Genomic DNA, 19,522 nt, shown 5'->3' with positions numbered 1-19,522 from the left:
CCTAAGACAAAAGTTTTGCTTTGTAACCCTGCCAGACTTGAACTCCCAACCCTACTGCCCCAGGCTCTAAGTACTGCATCTTGTCAGCTAAAACTACCTTAAAAATAAAAAGTCAGTCCTCACCATGTCAACATTATAAAGGATAAATGACATGACACAAAGCAAGGCTATATAAAGTCTGTGTGTGATACAGTATTCTCCTTGCTGGTAACAGAACACCACAAGCTTAAACACAAAAGAGTATTATGGACATAGTAACCACATATGTATAAGGGTCTGGCTGGTGTAATATTTTGTAATCTTTTTTGATAAGCAGAACTACACTTAAAAATAACAGTTAAATAGCAATATAGGCATTTATTACTACCATCACGAATTATACATAATTGTATGTACTTTTATGTGACTGAAAACACAACAGATTATACTAACATTACCAGACAAGAGATGTTTTCTGCTATCATCTGACATCATATTTTTGCTCAGTTGTAACTGTATCAGACCTTGTTTGATATATGGTCCATCAGTAAGGGCTGTCTCTCAAATTGCAACCCCTCTTTTACACTTTTGAAAAGATTTCCAACTCCCTGTTTCCAACCAACCCATCTGGTCTTGCTCTTCACCTACACACTTATTTTACTTCAAGTGCATTTTTGTAGCTCTAGGAGGGAAGAAGCACGAGTCTTCAGCACACTGGCAGGAATGGGAAACCAAGTCAATAACTGTTTTCTTTTGTGTCTTATTTATATATTTAGCAGCAAAATTGCATTTAAAAAAAAAATCTAGAGGATGAACACACTTTACTGCTTCAGCTCAAGAATCCCAAGCCAAATGAAAAACAGTAATATGAAAAAACAGCACACTGGTTACTTTCAAAGATAACAAAAAGAATCTGGGGGCTGGAGAGATGGCTCAGTGGTTAAGAGCATTGCCTGCTCTTCCAAAGGTCCTGAGTTCAATTCCCAGCAACCACATGGTGGCTCACAACCATCTGTAAAGAGGTCTGGCGCCCTCTTCTGGCCTTCAGGCATACAGACAGAATATTGTATACATAATAAATAAATTAAAAAAAAAAAAGAATCAAATGCAACAGTGTATGAAGACAATCGTGCCCTGTTGGGCCAAAATTACCTCTGGGCCTCGAGGCCTAAAGGACAGAAAAAAACATCTGGCTCGAGTTTGAGTGAGGACGACAGAGCAAAAATTAGGTAGATGTCCCTCCAGCCAGAGGACCCCACATCATACGATGTCACTTAAGCTATATAAGCTGATGTTCACAGTAATAAACTGAGTTTCTGCTTGACTCCCTATCACGGCTGATTGTCTTCCATCGTGGGGCTGCAGAAGGGGAGGTTAGTGCACTCACCCTAGCAACTCCTAGGAGAATATGGAGGTTCAAGAAGCCAGCACCCTCCTTTTCAGGAATCACAGTTCCTTCAAATAAAGAATGTGAACCATCTGTCATATTGAACTGATATTTATTTCAGGACATGCCATGTCAAAATAAAACAGAAGAGTCAATCCTTGCTTTTAACAATAACATGTATTATAAAAGCACTTTACAACTCCATCCCATATTTGAATATACGTTACAGGGTATGTGGGCTAATGATTATCTCAAGGTATTTCTCTATTCAGATCCATAATCCAAGTGCTCTCCAAGTACTACAAGGTGGCAGTAATTGAGAGGAAGAGGAGGAAAGGAAGAGAAGGAGTCAGGTTTTCCAAGTTAAGGATTTTGTTGCAATGAGGAGGTGAGGAAGTATGAAGTTATTTTTGTTGTCTTTCATCTTTATACTGTGTTAAGTAATGCTTACAATATAAACTCAGTAGGCTTCTTTTGAGCTAGAACTCAAAATGTTTTCCCTGCAAACAATGTATTTACAAATGTGTTTATTAACTTACACAGCAATCTCACAATAACTAGTAAAGATTAAAAGGGTGCACTCCTAGTATTATTTGTTTGCAATGTTTCAAGGGAAATGCATATTGGCCATGGTGATGAAGCTCTAAATACTCAACAAAACACCTACAAATTCAAAGTTTAAAAAAAGGCAAAGAAATAAATATCACCAAAGAAAAAAAGATTAATTGTAGCTTAAATACAAAACTAAACTGCTAGTTAACTTATTTATATAGATCTAATAAAAAGCAAAAACAGCTCTAAAGACCCAACATTTTAAAAATCCTAAAAAATAAGGCATCGATTTGCATTACAGTGGCTTTTGTTTTCAGTCTCTCCTTTCCCTCTCACTGCATGCTTTCTCTGGTCTGCCTCTAGAGGCTTGCAGGAGGACCACTTCCATAATCAAATGTGACCTCAAACGTCCAGAGAGGGGTATTTGCTATTCTGTGAGGGTTCTTTTGTTGTTAAACTTTCTACTAGATACAGCAATTTTCCTCAAGTTTTCAATTTATATTTTTCTGTTGGTTCTTAAAGGAAACTGGTTTTTACAATGCCTTGTCTTCATAGCATTTTTATGAAAAGAAACCCAAGTGCTTTAAGAGTTTACCAACAAAAGAACTTTTAAAGAATAGCAAATACCCCTCTCTGGATGTTTGAGGTCACATTTGATGATTATGGAAGTGGTCCTCCTGCAAGCCTCTAGAGGCAGACCAGAGAAAGCATGCAGTGAGAGGGAAAGGAGAGACTGAAAACAAGTCACTATAATGTAAATTTATGCTTTTTTAAGTATTTTTAAAATGTTGGGTCTTTAGAGCTGTTATTGCTTTAAAAGGTGTTGATTTTTTAAGACAATATTTTGACAATTCAAAAATTTGGGGAGAACTGTTTGAACTTTTGTAAATTCTCCATGATGAAATAAATATTGAAAAACAGTTCTGAAGTATTTGGCTACTTTTCTCTCCCAGAGTCTAGTAAAGTTTATGTGAAAGGATCACCTGCTCTGGTCATAAATGTTTTATGCTCCTTTACCTGTAAACACTCAGTAAATTCATTAGAACTCATTCTGAAGACACAACAGAACTCTTCCCTCATTTAAGCACTGCTCATCGTGATAGTAATAGCTGAGTTGTGACCTCAAAGAAGGTCTAAGTACTTTATATCAGTGCTCAAGAATAATTTTGTACATTGTGGCTCATGGCCTGGAGCTAACGGTATCTGTAAAACTAAGGATAATTCCAAAGGGCTTGGCTGGACTGTTGTTTGCCACCTCTCTTGTTTGTTTGGGGAGGGTATGAACAGGGGGTGGGAGAAGGAAGGCAAATTCTGCTGTGAACACACTGCTTCTTCACAAGCCGCACTCACGCTGCTGAGTCTCATCATTTTAAAGCACATTGTCATAACATTAAAAAGGGAAAAAATGTTAAGAAAATGTATCTAATCCTCAGAGTTATCACGAATATGCTGAATTGTTTGGCTTTTAAAAAATATAAATAATGAAGACACTGACTTTTTTTTGTGCTTGTGAAGCTAATAATAGATCATCTCCATGAAACAGGCAGCAATGATGAATTGCAACGTTATTACTGAAGGGAAAAGGTTCAAGCCAATATTCACACCGTAGTCAATGAAAGAATATGGGGGCCAAAGCAGTGAGCTTCCGCAGAAGGGTTGAAGATGCCAGGGGAAGATTAGCAGGAACAGCCTCCTTCACTAACTGGTTGCTCCTGAGGCTTTTCCAGTTTAATGTCAATCACTAAAGCAAAAGTTAAGGAGTCATATACAAGGAAAGTACAATTCTAACTCTGCTGAACACTGACATCCCTGGCAAGCCCCTCATACATCTATTTGACTTCAAAACCTAGTCAATCATTATTTTCTAGATATATGCATCTCTTATATATAACAAGACTCAATGAAACATAAGCCTTATTCATGGGAATCTACTCTAAGAAAATTATTCTATATGAACGAGAAAACTATTATATTGTGTCTGACCATATCCTACAAAATAATTCAAATTAAGGGGAAAATATGTTATTCCAACTTGGTAGAATTTATTAATTACTAAAAGTAATAGAGACTTAAAAAATAGTAAGCATTTAGAAATGAAAATCACTGAATACAGTGTCATGAAGTCTTCAGCTTAATAAACTTGTCTTCATGTAAAAACATCTAATCAAAACTCTTAGAAATAACTGGTGATTAGACGTATTTTGTTATGTCCTGTACCTAAAATAAGAGGCCACAACACAGCTCCCCTCTGAGTTATTTCCTATGCCAACTCTGGAAAAACCCAAAGTCAAAGGGATTCAAAATACAACATCACAAGACTGGGGGTGCTCAGGTTTTTTGCTTATAAAAAGCAAGTGAAAAAGTCTGGAGATATGTTCCAGTAGTTAGGGGTGCTTGATACTCTGAGTTCAGTTCTAAGCACTCACAATGGATGGCTCATAACTATATGTAACTCCAGCTCCAGGAGAATCTGTAGACCTCTTCTGGCAAGCAATCTTTAAAAAAAAAGAGAGAGAGAGAGAGAGAGCAGGAAGCCCTGGTAAAACCCCCAGGACTACATAAAGATATACTTAGCCAGTGCATGCCTATAAACTTTATACTCAAGGGGTTGGAAAAATGGCTCAGAGGTTAAGAATACTGACCATTCTTCCTGCTTTCAATTCCCAGCAAGCACAGCTCACAAAAAATTTAAAAAACTGTTAAAAAAAAACACTCAAAAACTTTATACTCAAAAGGTGAAGGGTCAGATGTTTAGGGCTGGCCTGAAATCAAGACTGTCTTAAGACAAAAAGCAAAAACAAAACCAACAAACAAAAAAACCCAACCAAACAAACCCCAACCAAACAACACTAAACCCACTCCATCCCATCCCCACAGGACAGAAAAAAAGAGCAAGTGAGCAAGCAACAAAATCTGAATTACAGTAAGAAGCCAGGGCCATTTGGATAACCAGGCCTAATTTGCAAAAGAAATCCTCTGAGTTTCTGTGCACCTAAGAAACCAATATGTACACTCAAGGTAACAGCCAACTGCGACAGTTAATCTTGATTGGCAACTTGACCAAATCCTTAACATCCAGAAGATAAACGAGGTCTGAGGGAGAAAGATCCTACTGGCCATGGATGGTATCATTTCACAGGCTGGGGTCCTGAACTAAATAAAGAGGAAAAAGAGCAGAACACCAGCTTTCCCCTCAGCTTCCTGACTGCCTCCCAATCTTGAAAGACTCTGCTGCTGTATCTTCCCCACAACCCTCCATTATCCTTCCTACTTTTGTCAGGTGGCTTGTCCCAGCAACAAGTAAATAATAAACCACCCAAGTGTGGCTCCAAAGAGTAGTAGTAACAGTAAAATTTTTTTTTTTTTGAGAAAGAGTATCTCTATATAAACCTGGTTGTCTTGGAATTCACTGTACAGACCAGGCTGGCCTCAAACTCAGAGACCTACCTGCCTCTGCTTCCCAAGTGCTGGGGTTAAAGGTGTGAGCCACCATGCTCAGCTAGACAGTAGACTGTCTGTAAGAAACAAAAAGGATACTGTCTTCTCTGCTTCTGTCCTGTGTGCTTTCCATCCCAGGCAAAGCTGCAGCAACGCGTCGGAAAAGCTGTAGAAGAAAAGCAAGATGACGGTAGGACGGCAAGTAGAGCACAGAGCTTAGGTTACTCCTTAGACGACAGCAGTAAGAAGGCAAATTAAGACCTTGAGGATAATTACTGTCATATTACAGACACTATACAGTAAAAAAAAGTCAAATTCATCAAGAAAATTTATAAATACATACATACCCAACATTAATACACCAAAATGTTAAATGCTGAATAGATCTGAAACAATGTATACTGACACAGTAATAGGACAAGGGAGACCACGCACCAGGTCTGTAGGACCAGAAGAGGTTCATGTAGGGATGTGAGGGAACTATTTTATTCCCACCTCATTTTTTTTGTTTGTTTTGCTTTTTCAAGACAGGGTTTCTCTGTGTAACAGCTCTGGCTGTCCTTGAACTCACAGAGACCTGCTTGCCTCTGCCTCCCAGGTGCTGGGATTAAAGGCATGAGCCACTACTGCCCTGGCCCATCTCAATTTTTACCCCCAACCCCAAATTGATCTAATATGTAATCCTTATCATTACTCACCCTTTGTCTCTCCCAATCTTACTAACTAAAATCAAAGTCTACGCCATACTACCTGTTAATCCTCAACAGTTACTGACGCCAGTAACTACAAACCATGAACTGGAGAGTGAGACTTCTGCACAGCGCTGTGATCAAACAGCTACAGTTTCTAAGTCAAACTCCTACTTAGGGAAAAAATAGAATTTTTACACCAGGCACCCTGAGCTTGTGAGTTATATACTCTATTCTAGCATATCCAAGTCCATAGGAATAGGGGAGTTTAACTGAAAGAATATAGAAAACAAACAAAGCCAAGAAACAAAATAACACTATTTGTAAAACCCCTAATGAGGTTAAGACTAAAAAATCCTGACAATAGAACTCCTCCAAAAATTATTAACCCTATAATAATGGCATTTAGTAAAATTAGATGAAACCCCAGTGAACTCAGTGTAAGAATACGTTCAACATGAAAACACCCAAACAAAATAGATGAAGCGATGGGTGATATAAAGGAGGGTTTCAACAGAAAGAAATATTGAAGAAAAATCAATCTGAAATGTTAGAAAAATATAGTAAAAGTCAAATAAAAAGCTTTGCGGAAAGTCTCAGTAATAGAACGGATCAAGGAGGGGACAGAATACCCGAGCTTGAAGAAAAGAGCAATAGAAACCATAGAATACACACAAAGTCATGGAGATCAAACAACACAACCGAACAATGAAGAATTCAAACAATAAACAAAAAACATTTCTAGAATCAAATGAAAACACAACACACCAAACCCTTGAGATACAGTAAACGAAGTTCTAAGAAGAAAGTTTATAGCTCTAAGTGCCTACATTAAGAAACCAGAGAGACTCAAATAACTTAATGATGCACCCCTAAGGCTCCAGAGAAAGAACAAGAAAGCCAAACTCTAAATCAGTAGAGGAAAAAAAATCATTAAGATCAGGGCAGAAATTAATGAAATGGGACCAACAACAAACAATCCAAAGAATCAACAAAATAAAAAGTTGGTTTTTTGAAGACACAACAAATGTGTAAGCAACTCTGAATCGACTCAGCAAACTTTATTACGTATTTAGTTGTTTTTATGTGTGATGGTTTGAATGAGAATGCCCATAGGCTCATATATTTGGATGCTTGGTCTGCAGTTGGCAGAACTGTTTGGAAAGAATTAAGGATTATGGCCTTATCCCTTGGTGTGGGCTGTGAGGTTTCAAAAGTCCAGCCATTCCCAATTAGCTATTTCTTTCTGTCTCTGCCTCCTGCTCAAGGATCAGATAAGTAAACTCTGAGCTTCTGCTCCGGCACCATGCCTGCCTGGCTGCTACCATCATGATGGTCATGGGATTAAGGGTGTGTGCCACCATGTCCAGCCTAAATAGTTATATTTAGGTTTCTATCCATACGTTATTTATGCTGCTCTGAGTTTTAGTCACAAAATCTTTTCTGCAATGGCTGATAATACAGAGACTAATAACTGGTCAAACTGCTGCGAATAATTGTGTGAGTGCTCACTAACACACCTCCAGCCTGAAGACCTGGTGAACATCTCAGAAAAGGAACTGAAGGATTATGAGTGCTGGAGAATGGGAGGAGTGCTGTGAAATGCTGTCTTCTTGGCGTGGTATGGCCTTTGCATACATGAACTAGCATCAGCTGTGTTACCTAGACTTGCACAATCTCAGCTCCCACTGAGAGTTGCAGGGATAGAGAACCCCTCAGTTCCCCTGAACCCCATGCTTTGGGGATGTCACCAGTGGCACATTGTTATGCCTCTGCCTCCAGAGTGCTGGGATTAAAGGCATGCACCACCACTACCCAGTTTCCTTTTGTAAAATATAAATACCAGCAATTTATAAAGAATAAAGTAATCAGAATGTACTTTTATAGCAAGTAAATACTAGTTTTCAAATTCTTAAATAAGGAAAGTCTATATTTAAGACAACAGGGATGTAGTGAGACTATGGGAAGTTCAAAACTTTATATTCAGAAATATTCCAACAGTTTGGTATTTTCTCATTTTACAAAAATTATGCAAGTTATTTTTTTTATTACTTTCTGAATTCTAGTTGCTGTTGCTAAGTGAACTAAAACCTTAAAGATTAGCATAATCACAATTATTTCACACTTTCTTGATTTAGGAGCAAACATTCATACTCAGAGAAAACTTACCTGTTTCACATTGTATCCTGCTTTTGCACTGGTTTCAATAAACATAACGTTCAACTCTTTGGCTTTCCTCTCTCCCTCTTCAATTGACACTTGCCTATAGAAAAAAAATTAAAAGACAAATTATTTGTTTTTTTGAGACAGGGTTTCTCTTTGTAGTCCTGGAACTCCCTCAACTTGAACACAAACTCACAGAGACTTGCCTGCCTCTGCCTCCCAAGTGCTAGGATCAAAGGTGTGCATCACCATACATGGCAACAAATTCTTTTTTTTGAAAGAGGAAATCATAAGATTATAAACAAAGTTCTATTGATGTTGGGTCATTAGTTTGAAAACTTAACTGTCTGTAGCACTTAAGAGTTGTACGTGTTTGTGTTTGTATATCTCACCCTGATGTAGGATCCCCCTCTGTATGCTGTGAATACCATTGGTTAATAAAGAAACTCGCTTGGCTTGATAGTGTAAAACAGAGCTATGGGGTGGGGGTGGGGGGAGAAGAACTAAACTGAATGCTGTGAGAAAGAAGGACGGAGTCAGGGAGAAATCATGTAGCCCTGCTGGAGACAGATGCCGGAACTTACTGGGTAAGCCACAGCCTTATGGAGATACACAGAAATGGGTTAAATTAAGATGTAAGAGTTAGCCAACAAGAAGCTAGAGCTAATGGGCCAAGCAGTGATTTAAATAACAGAGTTTCTGTGTGGTTTTCTGGGGCTGGGCAGCAGAAACAAACAAGCGTCTTTCTACAACATCACCCCATACTGGGAACGGAGTCTTAAACACGATAGACAAGAGCCCTACCAATGACTATATACAGCTTAATGGATTTTTCTTTTTTTTAAAAACTGTGTTTCATGTGTTTAGGTGTTCTGCCTATGACTACTCACCACATGCATGATCAGTACCTAATGAAGGTGTTCAGAAGAGAGCAACGGAGCCCTTGGTGCTATAGCTAAAGATGTCATGGGAGTCCTGGGAGTTGAACCCAGGTCCTCTGGAAAGAACAGCCAGTACTTTCAACCTCAGCCATTTCTTCAGCCTCTTAATGACTTAAACCAAACCAAACCAAAACCAAAGACAGAGTTTCAGACCAGGCGTGGTGGCATATGCCTTAATTCCAGAACCTTGTTTTTTTTTTTTTTTGGTTTTTCAAGACAGGGTTTCTCTGTAGCTCTGGAGCCTGTCCTGGAACTAGCTCTTGTAGCCCAGGCTGGTCTCGAATTCACTGAGTGCTGGGATCAAAGGTGTGCTGCAGCACCACCCGGCTTTTTTTTTTTTTTTTTTAAATTACAGCACTTGGGGAATCAAAAGTAGGAGGATCTCTGACATTGAGACCAACCTGGTCTACAGAGTTCCAGGACACCCAAGGCTACAAGTAGAAACCCTATCTCAAAAACAAACAAAAAACTAAAACAAGACAGGGGCTCCTGTAGCCCAGGATGACCTTTGGCTTCTGATCCTCTTGCCTCAACTGGAAACAAGACATTAAGTGGGAATGCCGCCACGCCATTCATTATGCACGGCCTCTGCCAGAGCCAGAGCTTTGTGCATGTCCTAGCTAAGCTGCAGGCCCATATTTCTGTATGGCACAAGAGCCATAAACCCGGTCTGAGGGTCTGAGCTGATCACGTAACTCTGCAGACAAGCTGTCTCTGTTTAACAATAGCCAGGATGTGCTGCTTCTAGTTTCTTTTGTTAGAATGTAGATCACCTGAGAAGAGGTGTTGGCTGAAGCTGATGACTTAAAAGAGTTAAGAGGTTTGGTGCATCCTTCCTTTGTAATTTGGAGGATGTCTTATAGAGATGCTAATTCATGGCTGCTAGCGTGCAGGTAAATGTGGATGTGACTTGAGCCCATTCCTCTGGTTGCCTAGAAGACAGCCTAATGCGTTTTCCCGCTCAATTGATGTGATGATATATAAGGTGTTTGGATCTTCGAGAGATCATGCCCTTCCATGATGACCGTGTAAGCTGTGTCTGATTATTCCTCGCGACTGCGTTCCAGTCCAGTTAGGGAATCTGTGTTGGACCCACATGGGCCCCAACACTAAGTCCCCAGTTTAACAACCCGTGTGTGCAGGTGCTGTGACTACCTAGGTGAACAGGTATGCATCCCTATCCCTTGAACAGGTCTCTCCCTACAGGGCTGGCAGTCCCAGCAATCCTTCTGTCTCTGTGCACCCAGCTCTGGATTAATGAGAAGGTCTGACCACAGATGACTTCTTAAGTGCTAGGAACTGAATTCAGGTCTTCATGCTTGCATAGCATGTGTTCTTTTAAAAAAATATTAATTTTATACCTTGACTACAGTCTCCCCTCCTCTGTATTTGCTCAGAAAGGGGAAGGACTCCCGTGGCATATCAAGCTGCCATAAGACAAAGCACCTCCCCTGACATAGGAAGTCCTGTGTATGTGCTGCCTTTATTGGTTAATGATATGTTAGCCATAAATACACTTAAGCTATTGGTCAAACAGTATTGCAAATAATAGTTTCTGTGTGGTATTTCAGTTCTGGGCAGGTGAGAATGAACAAGCGGCCTAATACAATACCCCCCTTGTACTGAGGCTGGGCAAGCATGAGGAAGATGTTCCCAAGAGCCAAAGTACCAGGGGTAGCCCCTGCTCCATTGTTAGTTATCCTACAAATAGAGCAAGCTACACAACTGTCACATATATGCAGAGGGCCCAAGTTGGTCCCATGCAGGTTCCCTGGTTGATGGTTCAGACACTTCAGTTCCTGTGAACCAGGCTAGCCGTTTCTATGGGTTTTCCTCTGATGTTCCTGATCCTCTCTGGCTCCTACAATCCTTCTTCTCCCTCTTCAGCAGGACTCCCCGAGCTTGGGCCAATGTTTGGCTGTGGGTCTCTGAACCTGTCTCCATCAGTCAATGGATAAAGGCTCTCTGCTGACGACCAGGGTAGTCACCAACCCGACCCCAGCCCGTTCAGGCTATGCATCCACTGCTGCCAGGAGACTTAGATGGGGCCATCAGTGTAGACTAGTGGAAGTTTCCCTATTGCAAGTGCTACAGAACCATCTCCCCAGCTGTATAAAACTAAGATTTATTTTACTGATTTGTTTTTTTTTTTTTTTAAGTTTTTCGAGACAGGGTTTCTCTGTGGTTTTGGAGCCTGTCCTGGAACTAGCTCTTGTAGACCATATGGCTGAACTCATTGGATACTTTTGTTTGGCGGTAGAATCTCATGTATCCTTCCTTGGCTGGCCTAGAATTTACTAGCCCAAGATGTTTTAAATTTCTGATCTTCCTGCCTTCACCTTTCAAATTCTGGAATTACAGGCATAATGAATTAGTCTGATGCCATCTTTTGGTCTGAGTGGGCACCTGAACACATGCAGTGCATATACAGACAAGGAGGCATACACATGGTACACATATACACATAAATAAAAAACACTAAAAATATTAAAACCATATGCATTTAGCCTTGTGACTCTAAGTTTTATGTAAAAACTTTCATGCTAATTTGCTGCTATAATTTTTTTTTTGCTATAATTTTTGTAATGATTTACCAATTATTAAAAATGTAAACCAAAGCAGGTGGTAGTGGCTAATGTCTTTAATCACAGCACTCAGGAGGCAGAAGCAAGCAGATACTTCTAAGTTTGGAGCTAGCCTGGTGGTCTACAAGAGTAAGTTCTAAGACAGCCAAAGCTACACAGAGAAACCCTATCTCAAAAACATTTTCTTTCCAATTATACTACCAATTCTATTTCTGCTACTGGATAGAAGTAGGCTTAACATCAAAATTCTTTATACACAGATTACACTGCAATATTTTAGTTTAATAGCACAAGTTCATCACCCGAATTTCAATATCCAACTCATGAACGAGTAAGTAGTAAACAGTAAAAGTCATAGTAAGTAGTAAATAGTAATAAACAGTAAATAGTAATAAACAGTAAAAGCTTCACTAACTAAAGACTGTGCTCAAGACTAAGCAGAGAGAATGTACAACGGAGCACTGACCAGTGCTGAGGCCACTCACACGGGCTCTGTAGCCAAGGTCAATACACTTGGCCCCTTGTGCCTGGAATGAGCTTTGCTCCTTTGACTAAGGTGCTACAATCAAGCTGTTCATACGCCTGGTACGACCACACAATCAGAACCCCACAAACACATACAGACCACATCACTCAATTATAATAAAATTCTATGTTTATAAGAAGACAAGTACATGCGTGTCTAATTATTATGAATACTTTTTAAAGATAAGTTACTTGGTGTTACTTTTTAACAAATCATTGCTCCACTTACTAAACCTTAAAAAATAGAAAATATTTGCTGTCTTCATGTTTAACAATTCTGTAAAAGTGCTGTTTATGGGTTTAGACAAAACAAATGTAATTTAATCTTTATACTTATATTCAGATTATCTCCCTAAAAAGGAGTAACAAAGTGAAATGTCTCCTTTTCTGGAAAATTTTTTTTAGTAAACAAACATGGTGTTTAACATAGAAACCAAGCATTCAGTAATTTCATACCTTTTATCAGCAAGATCTGTCTTATTTCCTACTAGCATGATGATGACATCACTTCCTCTTTCTGTTCTGACATCATCAATCCATTTTGTAGTTTGCTGGAATGAGTTAACATCTAGCATTGAGAGTGGACAGAAGGATTAGTTACTGAAAATGCCACCCCCAGTGAAGGACAACACTTCCCACAAACACCCTGAAAGAGGGAAGAGGGACAGCACATTAAGACCCCATCTTTAATGTGCCTACAGTGTAACTCCATTTTATCTGATTACAGCTGTCAGTGATGTAAATGAGTCTGAAGAAGAAAAAAAATCCTCAAAGTTCATTTTAGAGAAAAGCTCTTTTGACAATAACCAAACTCCTGCAAAGCACTATATAATTATAAAAACCAGTGTTCTGACATCAAGACAGCTCAGCAGATAATATGGTGTCACACTGCCACAATGCTCTTCTGGATCACTTATTCTAATACATACCACATGACAAAGAAAGCATTTCAGAAGTATGTGAGCCAGAAGTCCCGACACATCCCAGAGAACTCATAAAGGCTTTCAATCCCACTGTGCTTGCATTGCTTACTCAGTTTGTGATCACTTTAACCGTGTTTTTAAAAATCCTTTCCCTTGCCTCTATCTCCCTTCTCCTGGAATTGAAGGTGTGAATCATGGAGCCTGGAGCTTGCACTTTGTTTTGTATTAGAGTCGATGTGAAGTGACCTTAAGTTAATTAGTTTGATGGATCAGGCTCACTTCTAACTGAATTCATTCTTTAAGTATTGGATTCTTGCCAGAATACTTCAATATGTTTTTTAGCAGCTAAAGTAACAAATTTACTACTATTTAAACACATTCGTGGAATTTTAGAAGAAAGGTATAACAAGCTTCGGTTAAAGTAAACACAAATACTTTAAAGCTACAAAACGAGCAAACGCATTATGATGAACATTAACTAGTTTTTAAAAAAACCAGTTACAATCTAAAGTAAAACTTGAAGAGAAGACTACATACAGTACATATCCAAAAGTTAAAAAAAAAAAAAAGGAGAAAGAAGCCGGGCGATGGTGGCGCACGCCTTAAATCCCAGCACTTGGGAGGCAGAGGCAGGTGGATCTCTGTGAATTTGAGGCCAGCCTGGTCTACAGAGCTAGTTCCAGGAGGCTCCAAAACCACAGAGAAACCCTGTCTCGAAAAACCAAAAAAAAAAAAAAAAAAAAAAAGAGAGAGAAAGAAAAATACATTGTGGAATATAGTCTTTTTAATATTGCCACTGTAGTTACTGTTTAGTAACTATGACTTCTGAGTGAATATACAGAAATTTCTAGTAATATGACTAACTCAAATCAGCTCTTAGACATATTTTTACCTAAGTCCAAGATGCTGTAAATAATCTTTTTTTTCCCTATAAATTATGGACTAGTCTATGGAATGATGTTGAATATTGCCTTACATGTATAATAAAACACTTTACAAGGATAGTTTCAACCAGACAGCTGTCGCCAATGCTCCAGGGAAATTTTGTAGTCACTTAAAGACCAAAACACTTCAGGTTTTGAAGAAAAGAAAGGAAAAAAAAAATACTATGGGGCTGGAGAGATGGTTCAGCGGTTAAGAGCAGTAGCAGTGGCTTCTCTTCTAGAGGTCCTAGTTCAATTCCCAGAACCCATATGGTGGCTCACAAGCACCTATAATGAGATCTGGTGCCTTCTTCTGGAGCGCAGAATGTTGTATACATAATAAATAGATCTTTAAAAAATACTGTTTCATTTCCCATTTAAATTTTTTCTTGGAGAGAAATGAAAGCGTAATTTGTTAGCAACAAAGAAAACCAGCCACAGAATCCACATATTCAAACAAAAATGACTAACAGAAAAATATACATTGTGCTTCTCTGTTTTTCTCTATTTAAGAAATTGACTGCAAGAGGGAAGCAGAGAAAACACTAGCAGGCAGACTCTTTTAAAAGGCTCAAAAGAAGCCATACAGAATCTAGAATATTTGGCAAGAGGTTTAAATATAGATTATCTTTGAAATCTGAGATAAATTAATGAGTAATACCTTTAAAGTACAATTACGGGATACTTTATGGATAGGAGGATACCACAGAAACCTTGAAAAAGATTTATAAATAGAGTCAAAAGGCAGTTTCTGAAGGTGGAAACGCTGGCACAGAGACATAAAGCATACTGGCACAAACATGGAGGCAAGTATTTCTGACTTGGCTAGTCTGTGATAAAACACTTTACATGCCAGTAAGGAAAACAAGCACAAGACAAACATGCATGCAGCTAAGCTAAGGGTTGAAGGAGATCAGAAATGCGCAATCCCCCCACTCACTTGTGATATCATAAACAACAACTGCCACAGTGGAGTCTCGAATGTAGCTAGGAATCAAGCTCCTGAACCGCTCTTGACCTGCTGTGTCCCACAATTGCAATCGCACCTAACAACAGAATCAGTCAACAAGCGAGAACAGTAAGAAAGGTCAGCACTGCAGTACACCTACTTGTGATGTCGTAAACTACCACGGCTGCAGCAGAGTCTCGGATGTAGCTGGGAATGAGGCTGCGGAAACGTTCCTGACCCGCAGTATCCCACAGCTGCAGCCTGATCTGTGGGATGGGAAAAAAAATAAAAACAAAAACAAAACAGAACTAAACTAAAAAACTGATACTTAAAAAAACAGGAATGATTTTTGAAACATGAGTGGTAGACAACTCATGTGGAGGTTTAATGCAGAGGAATGAAAACAACGTAAACTCATTTCTGAAAAGTGAGCAGCAGCACAAAGCTGCTTGTTCTGAAGGTACGCTGTGAGAGACTTTACAGGATCAGAAACAGGGCTCCCCCTCCATGAAATTTTGAATCCCGGTATCTTCTAAATGATAAAAAGTAAACTGCTGATGTTCAAATACTGAGAATAAAGAGAGAATGAAGGAACCCCAAGCTACCAGATGACAGAGTAAAGAAAGCAATGCTCATCTGATAGCCTCTCTAAAGCCACGCAATGTTTCCTGGGTCTGTGACTATGTGTGTTTCTTCTATACATTTCTGCCCAGAACACTGTGGATAATAGGGGAGGAGAAAAAAAAAAGAAAATAAAAGGAAAAAAAAAATTTCTGCAATCTATATAAAAAAATAAGTTTTCTTACCCATACAAAGCAGTTTAAGCTCTCAAGTTTTAATAGTTTCATATTATATATAAAAAAATCCAAAAGAAAAAAAAACATAATTCAGAAATAAGAAAAAATATCAGAGATAATGTAATATTTTGGGAACATTAAGTTATTCAATGTTTAAATGATAAGAATCTCTTCAAGGAGTAGGTCAAAACATAAATTTTTAAAAGAACATTTAACAACAAGGAAGATACAAAACCTGATAAATATATATTTTCCTCTATTTAACCCTGTTACATGTTCTAGTCTGACAAAGTCTTTAAGTTCACAATTATGAAACCTTCCCGAATGACCTGAGGGGTGCTCAGAGTCTTTAGTAGCTCTAATTTCTCATGAAAATTCTTTTAGTTCTCTTATAAATCTACGTGTTGTCCTTCTTTCTAAATCAAGATAGCAAAGTAAGTCTAAGGACACCAGAATTTTACAAACAAATTTTGACTTTGGATGTGAAACGGAAATAAGAAATCAGAGTGCCAAAAACAACTTTGTAATAAATTTTTCTCAAGATCCAATTTTGATGATTTTGTTAAGCACTTCTGATGGCGACCACAGCTGTGATCCTGGTTTCCAGCCTGCAGCGTGCGGAAAATTGCACACTGAAAATATTACTCACTGTTCGATCCTCCAAGTACATTGTCTTTGATAAGAAGTCAATGCCAATTGTCGCCTATAAACAAAACAAAAGAGTTAGTAAGGAATAGCAGTCTGGTGGTGGTCAACAGTTTAGGGTAAGATAGGGTTTATGAATTTAAAAGAATAATGAATATACACATAACCACACTTTATTCAAGTGGTGACAAACATGTCCAATGTTAACCTGCTTCCATGTACTAAGCACTCACTCTGTGTTGGAGACTAATTCAGGCCCTTTATGTGATCAACTCTCATCCTCATTCATGAAAGATAATTCATTCTCACACTAATTTTTCTCATTTTAGAGAACAAGGCAATAGGGATTTTTTTTTATGTACCAGAATATTCAAATATCTGAATACAAAGTTTTGTCTGAATATCTTAATGTTCTCAATCAGGATGACTATTATTTACCCCAAAGCAATTTTATGAAATACTGTTGATGTAAAGATAACCATGACTAAACTTCCTATATAATGGCTTGTTCTTATGCCACAGAGACTCAGAAGTATGATTTTCAAAGGGACATGACTCTTCCAATATGTAAGTAATGTATTAAAGTAAGGGAAATAAAATTTTCTCTTTATCATTCAATGCTAAGTATCTCCTGTGGTTCAAACACAGTACACTGTGTACCTGGTTAAATAATCAAGAATTTTAAAAGGCAAAAACTAGAAAAAAAAGTGAACAAGTTAAGAAGTCTAAAATTAAATAGGAAGATAAATTAAAAATAATTGGGACATGGAGTTGAAGTTGACAGCTCAGCAGTTAAGAACAGTTCTCTTGCAGGAAAGCAAGCTCACTTCCCAGCACTCACATAGTGGTTCATGACCATCCATAATGCCAGTTCCAGGGGATCCAATGCTCTCTTCTGATCCCATGGGCACAAAGCATGCTCGTGGTATGCATACATACATGCAGGTAAAACACTCACACATAAAATAAAATGAGCAAATCCAATTTTAAAAGAAAAAGAGGAAAAAGGCATCTGCATGCTGGCATGTCCCTCCCTGCTTCTGATGCACTGACAAGTGAACTGATTAATCCACTGTGACTTTCATGTCAGGATGGCCTGAATCCTCTGACATCATAAACTGAAATCAATTCCTAAAAAGGAACCTCAGACTTGTGATTTCTCTACCAAATAAATAAATAAATAAATAAATAAATATTAGTATCACTTCTAATTCCCTCCAAGATGACATTAAAAATAATTTTTCAATAGGCTGTGGAAGAAGCAAACTGAGTAAGGCTAGGACTACGGACAAGATTTATATAATAATTTACACATTGTGTTGTTTATATAATAGTTTACACATTATTGAAAGCACTTTTCCTTTTTTTTTTTTATTTTTCAAGACAGGGTTTCTCTGTGTAGCTTTTGGTCGTGCTATAATGGAACTCGAGATCCACCTGCTGTGATTAAAGTCGTAAACCACCACTGCCCATGGAAAGCACTTTTATATCTATGACTGCATGTAAATAAAAGAACTTAAAAAAATACCATAACCATTCCTCTTAATATTAAGAAATAAATTTAATAATCTGGAAAAACAAAAATACCTGATAGGTGTTGTCAAAACTGTCATACATGAATCTGGTGATTAAGGATGTCTTTCCAACTGAAATAAAAAAAGATAGAGATTTCCTTAGTAAGTAATATATTAAATACACTAGGTTCCCAGGCACTGCTCAAAGAACTGTAATCAAATGGAAAATACATTAAAAGGTTTTATCAAAAGTTTGCTGACAGGGCTTTCTCAATAACAGATTCCATGACAAAACTAGATTTAAACAATGCCTATTCACAAATCCAGCCCTACAGAAAATATTAGAAGCAAAACCCCAACCCAAGGAAGCTAAGTGCACCCACAGGAACACAGGCAACAGATAACCTCATACCAACAAAACCCCAAGAAGAGAAACACACTACCACTGAAAAAAATAACAGGAATTAACAATCACTGGCCATTAATATCTCTTAATATCAATGGACTCAATTCACCCATAAAAAGACATAGATTAAAAGAACAGATATGAAAGCAGGATCCAGCCTTCTGCTGCATATAAGAAACACACCTCAACCTCAAAGATGGACATTACCTCAGAGTAAAGTGTCGGGAAAAGATTTTCCAATCAAACGGACAAAGTAAGAAATAAGTGGGTGTAGCTGTCTCAATATCTAAAAAAGACTTCAAACTAAAATCAATCAAAAGAGATGGAGAAGAACAATTTATACTCACAGCAGGAACAATCAGGATGTAGTCTCAATCCTGAACATCTATGCCCCAAATACAAGAACACCCCCATATGTAAAAGAAGCACTACTAAAGCTTAAATCGCACATCAAACCCCACACACTAATAGTGGGAGACTTCAACTCTCACCAATGGACAGGTCAACCAGACAGAAACCTAACAGAGAAATAAGAGAACAGATATCATGACTCAAATGGAATTAACAGACATCTACAGAACATTCCACCCAATACAAAAGAATATACCTTCTTCTCAGCACCAAATGGAACCTTCTCTAAAATTGACCACATACTCGGTAACAAGGCAAACCTCATCAGATAGAAAAAATTTGAAGTAATCCTCTGTATTTTATTGGATCACCATGGTTTAAAATTAGAATACAACAGCAACACTAATTTCAGAAAACCCACAAACACATGGAAATTAAACAGTGCTCTATTGAACCACCCCTGGGTCAAAGAAGAAATAAGGAAATAAAAAAGCACACCTGAAAGCTCTAGAACAAAAACAAGCAGACTCACCCAGGAGGAGTAGAAGACAGGAAATAATCAAATTGAGGGCAGAAATCAACAAAAAAGAAACAAAGGAAACAATATAAAGAATCAATGAAACAGAGCTGGTTCTTTGAGAAAAATCAACAAGATAGACAAACCCTTATCCAAACTAATCAAAAGGCAGAGAGAGAGAGAGAGAGAGAGAGAGAGAGAGAGAGAATATCTAAATTAACAAAATAAGAAATGAAAA

The 19,522-nt window shown here is 38.1% G+C and overlaps 1 protein-coding gene across 2 annotated transcripts in view; it reads right to left on the bottom strand.

Annotated features, from left to right (window-relative positions):
• Positions 1-1,461: 1,461 nt before the first annotated feature.
• The window catches only part of Rab6a (RAB6A, member RAS oncogene family), a 40,761-nt gene continuing 22,700 nt past the window's right edge, over positions 1,462-19,522 (bottom strand). The window contains exons 2-8 of one of the 2 annotated variants that reach the window (XM_041675984.1): positions 18,084-18,142; positions 16,501-16,554; positions 15,215-15,320; positions 12,716-12,827; positions 8,215-8,308; positions 5,456-5,522; positions 1,462-3,659 (exon numbers count right to left, since the gene is read on the bottom strand). In XM_041675984.1, the coding sequence (XP_041531918.1) occupies positions 3,595-3,659; positions 5,456-5,522; positions 8,215-8,308; positions 12,716-12,827; positions 15,215-15,320; positions 16,501-16,554; positions 18,084-18,142 (557 nt within the window). In that variant the 3' untranslated portion in view covers positions 1,462-3,594. Of the gene's footprint in view, positions 3,660-5,455; positions 5,523-8,214; positions 8,309-12,715; positions 12,828-15,045; positions 15,152-15,214; positions 15,321-16,500; positions 16,555-18,083; positions 18,143-19,522 lie in introns of both variants that reach the window. The other variant, XM_041675983.1, reaches the window with a different exon arrangement.

This window comes from Microtus oregoni, unplaced genomic scaffold (assembly GCF_018167655.1).
Source record: "Microtus oregoni isolate MIOR12 unplaced genomic scaffold, Mior012 000027F_ref0000203, whole genome shotgun sequence".
Taxonomy (NCBI): domain Eukaryota; kingdom Metazoa; phylum Chordata; class Mammalia; order Rodentia; family Cricetidae; genus Microtus; species Microtus oregoni.
This window is presented reverse-complemented; position numbering and strand designations above follow the sequence as displayed.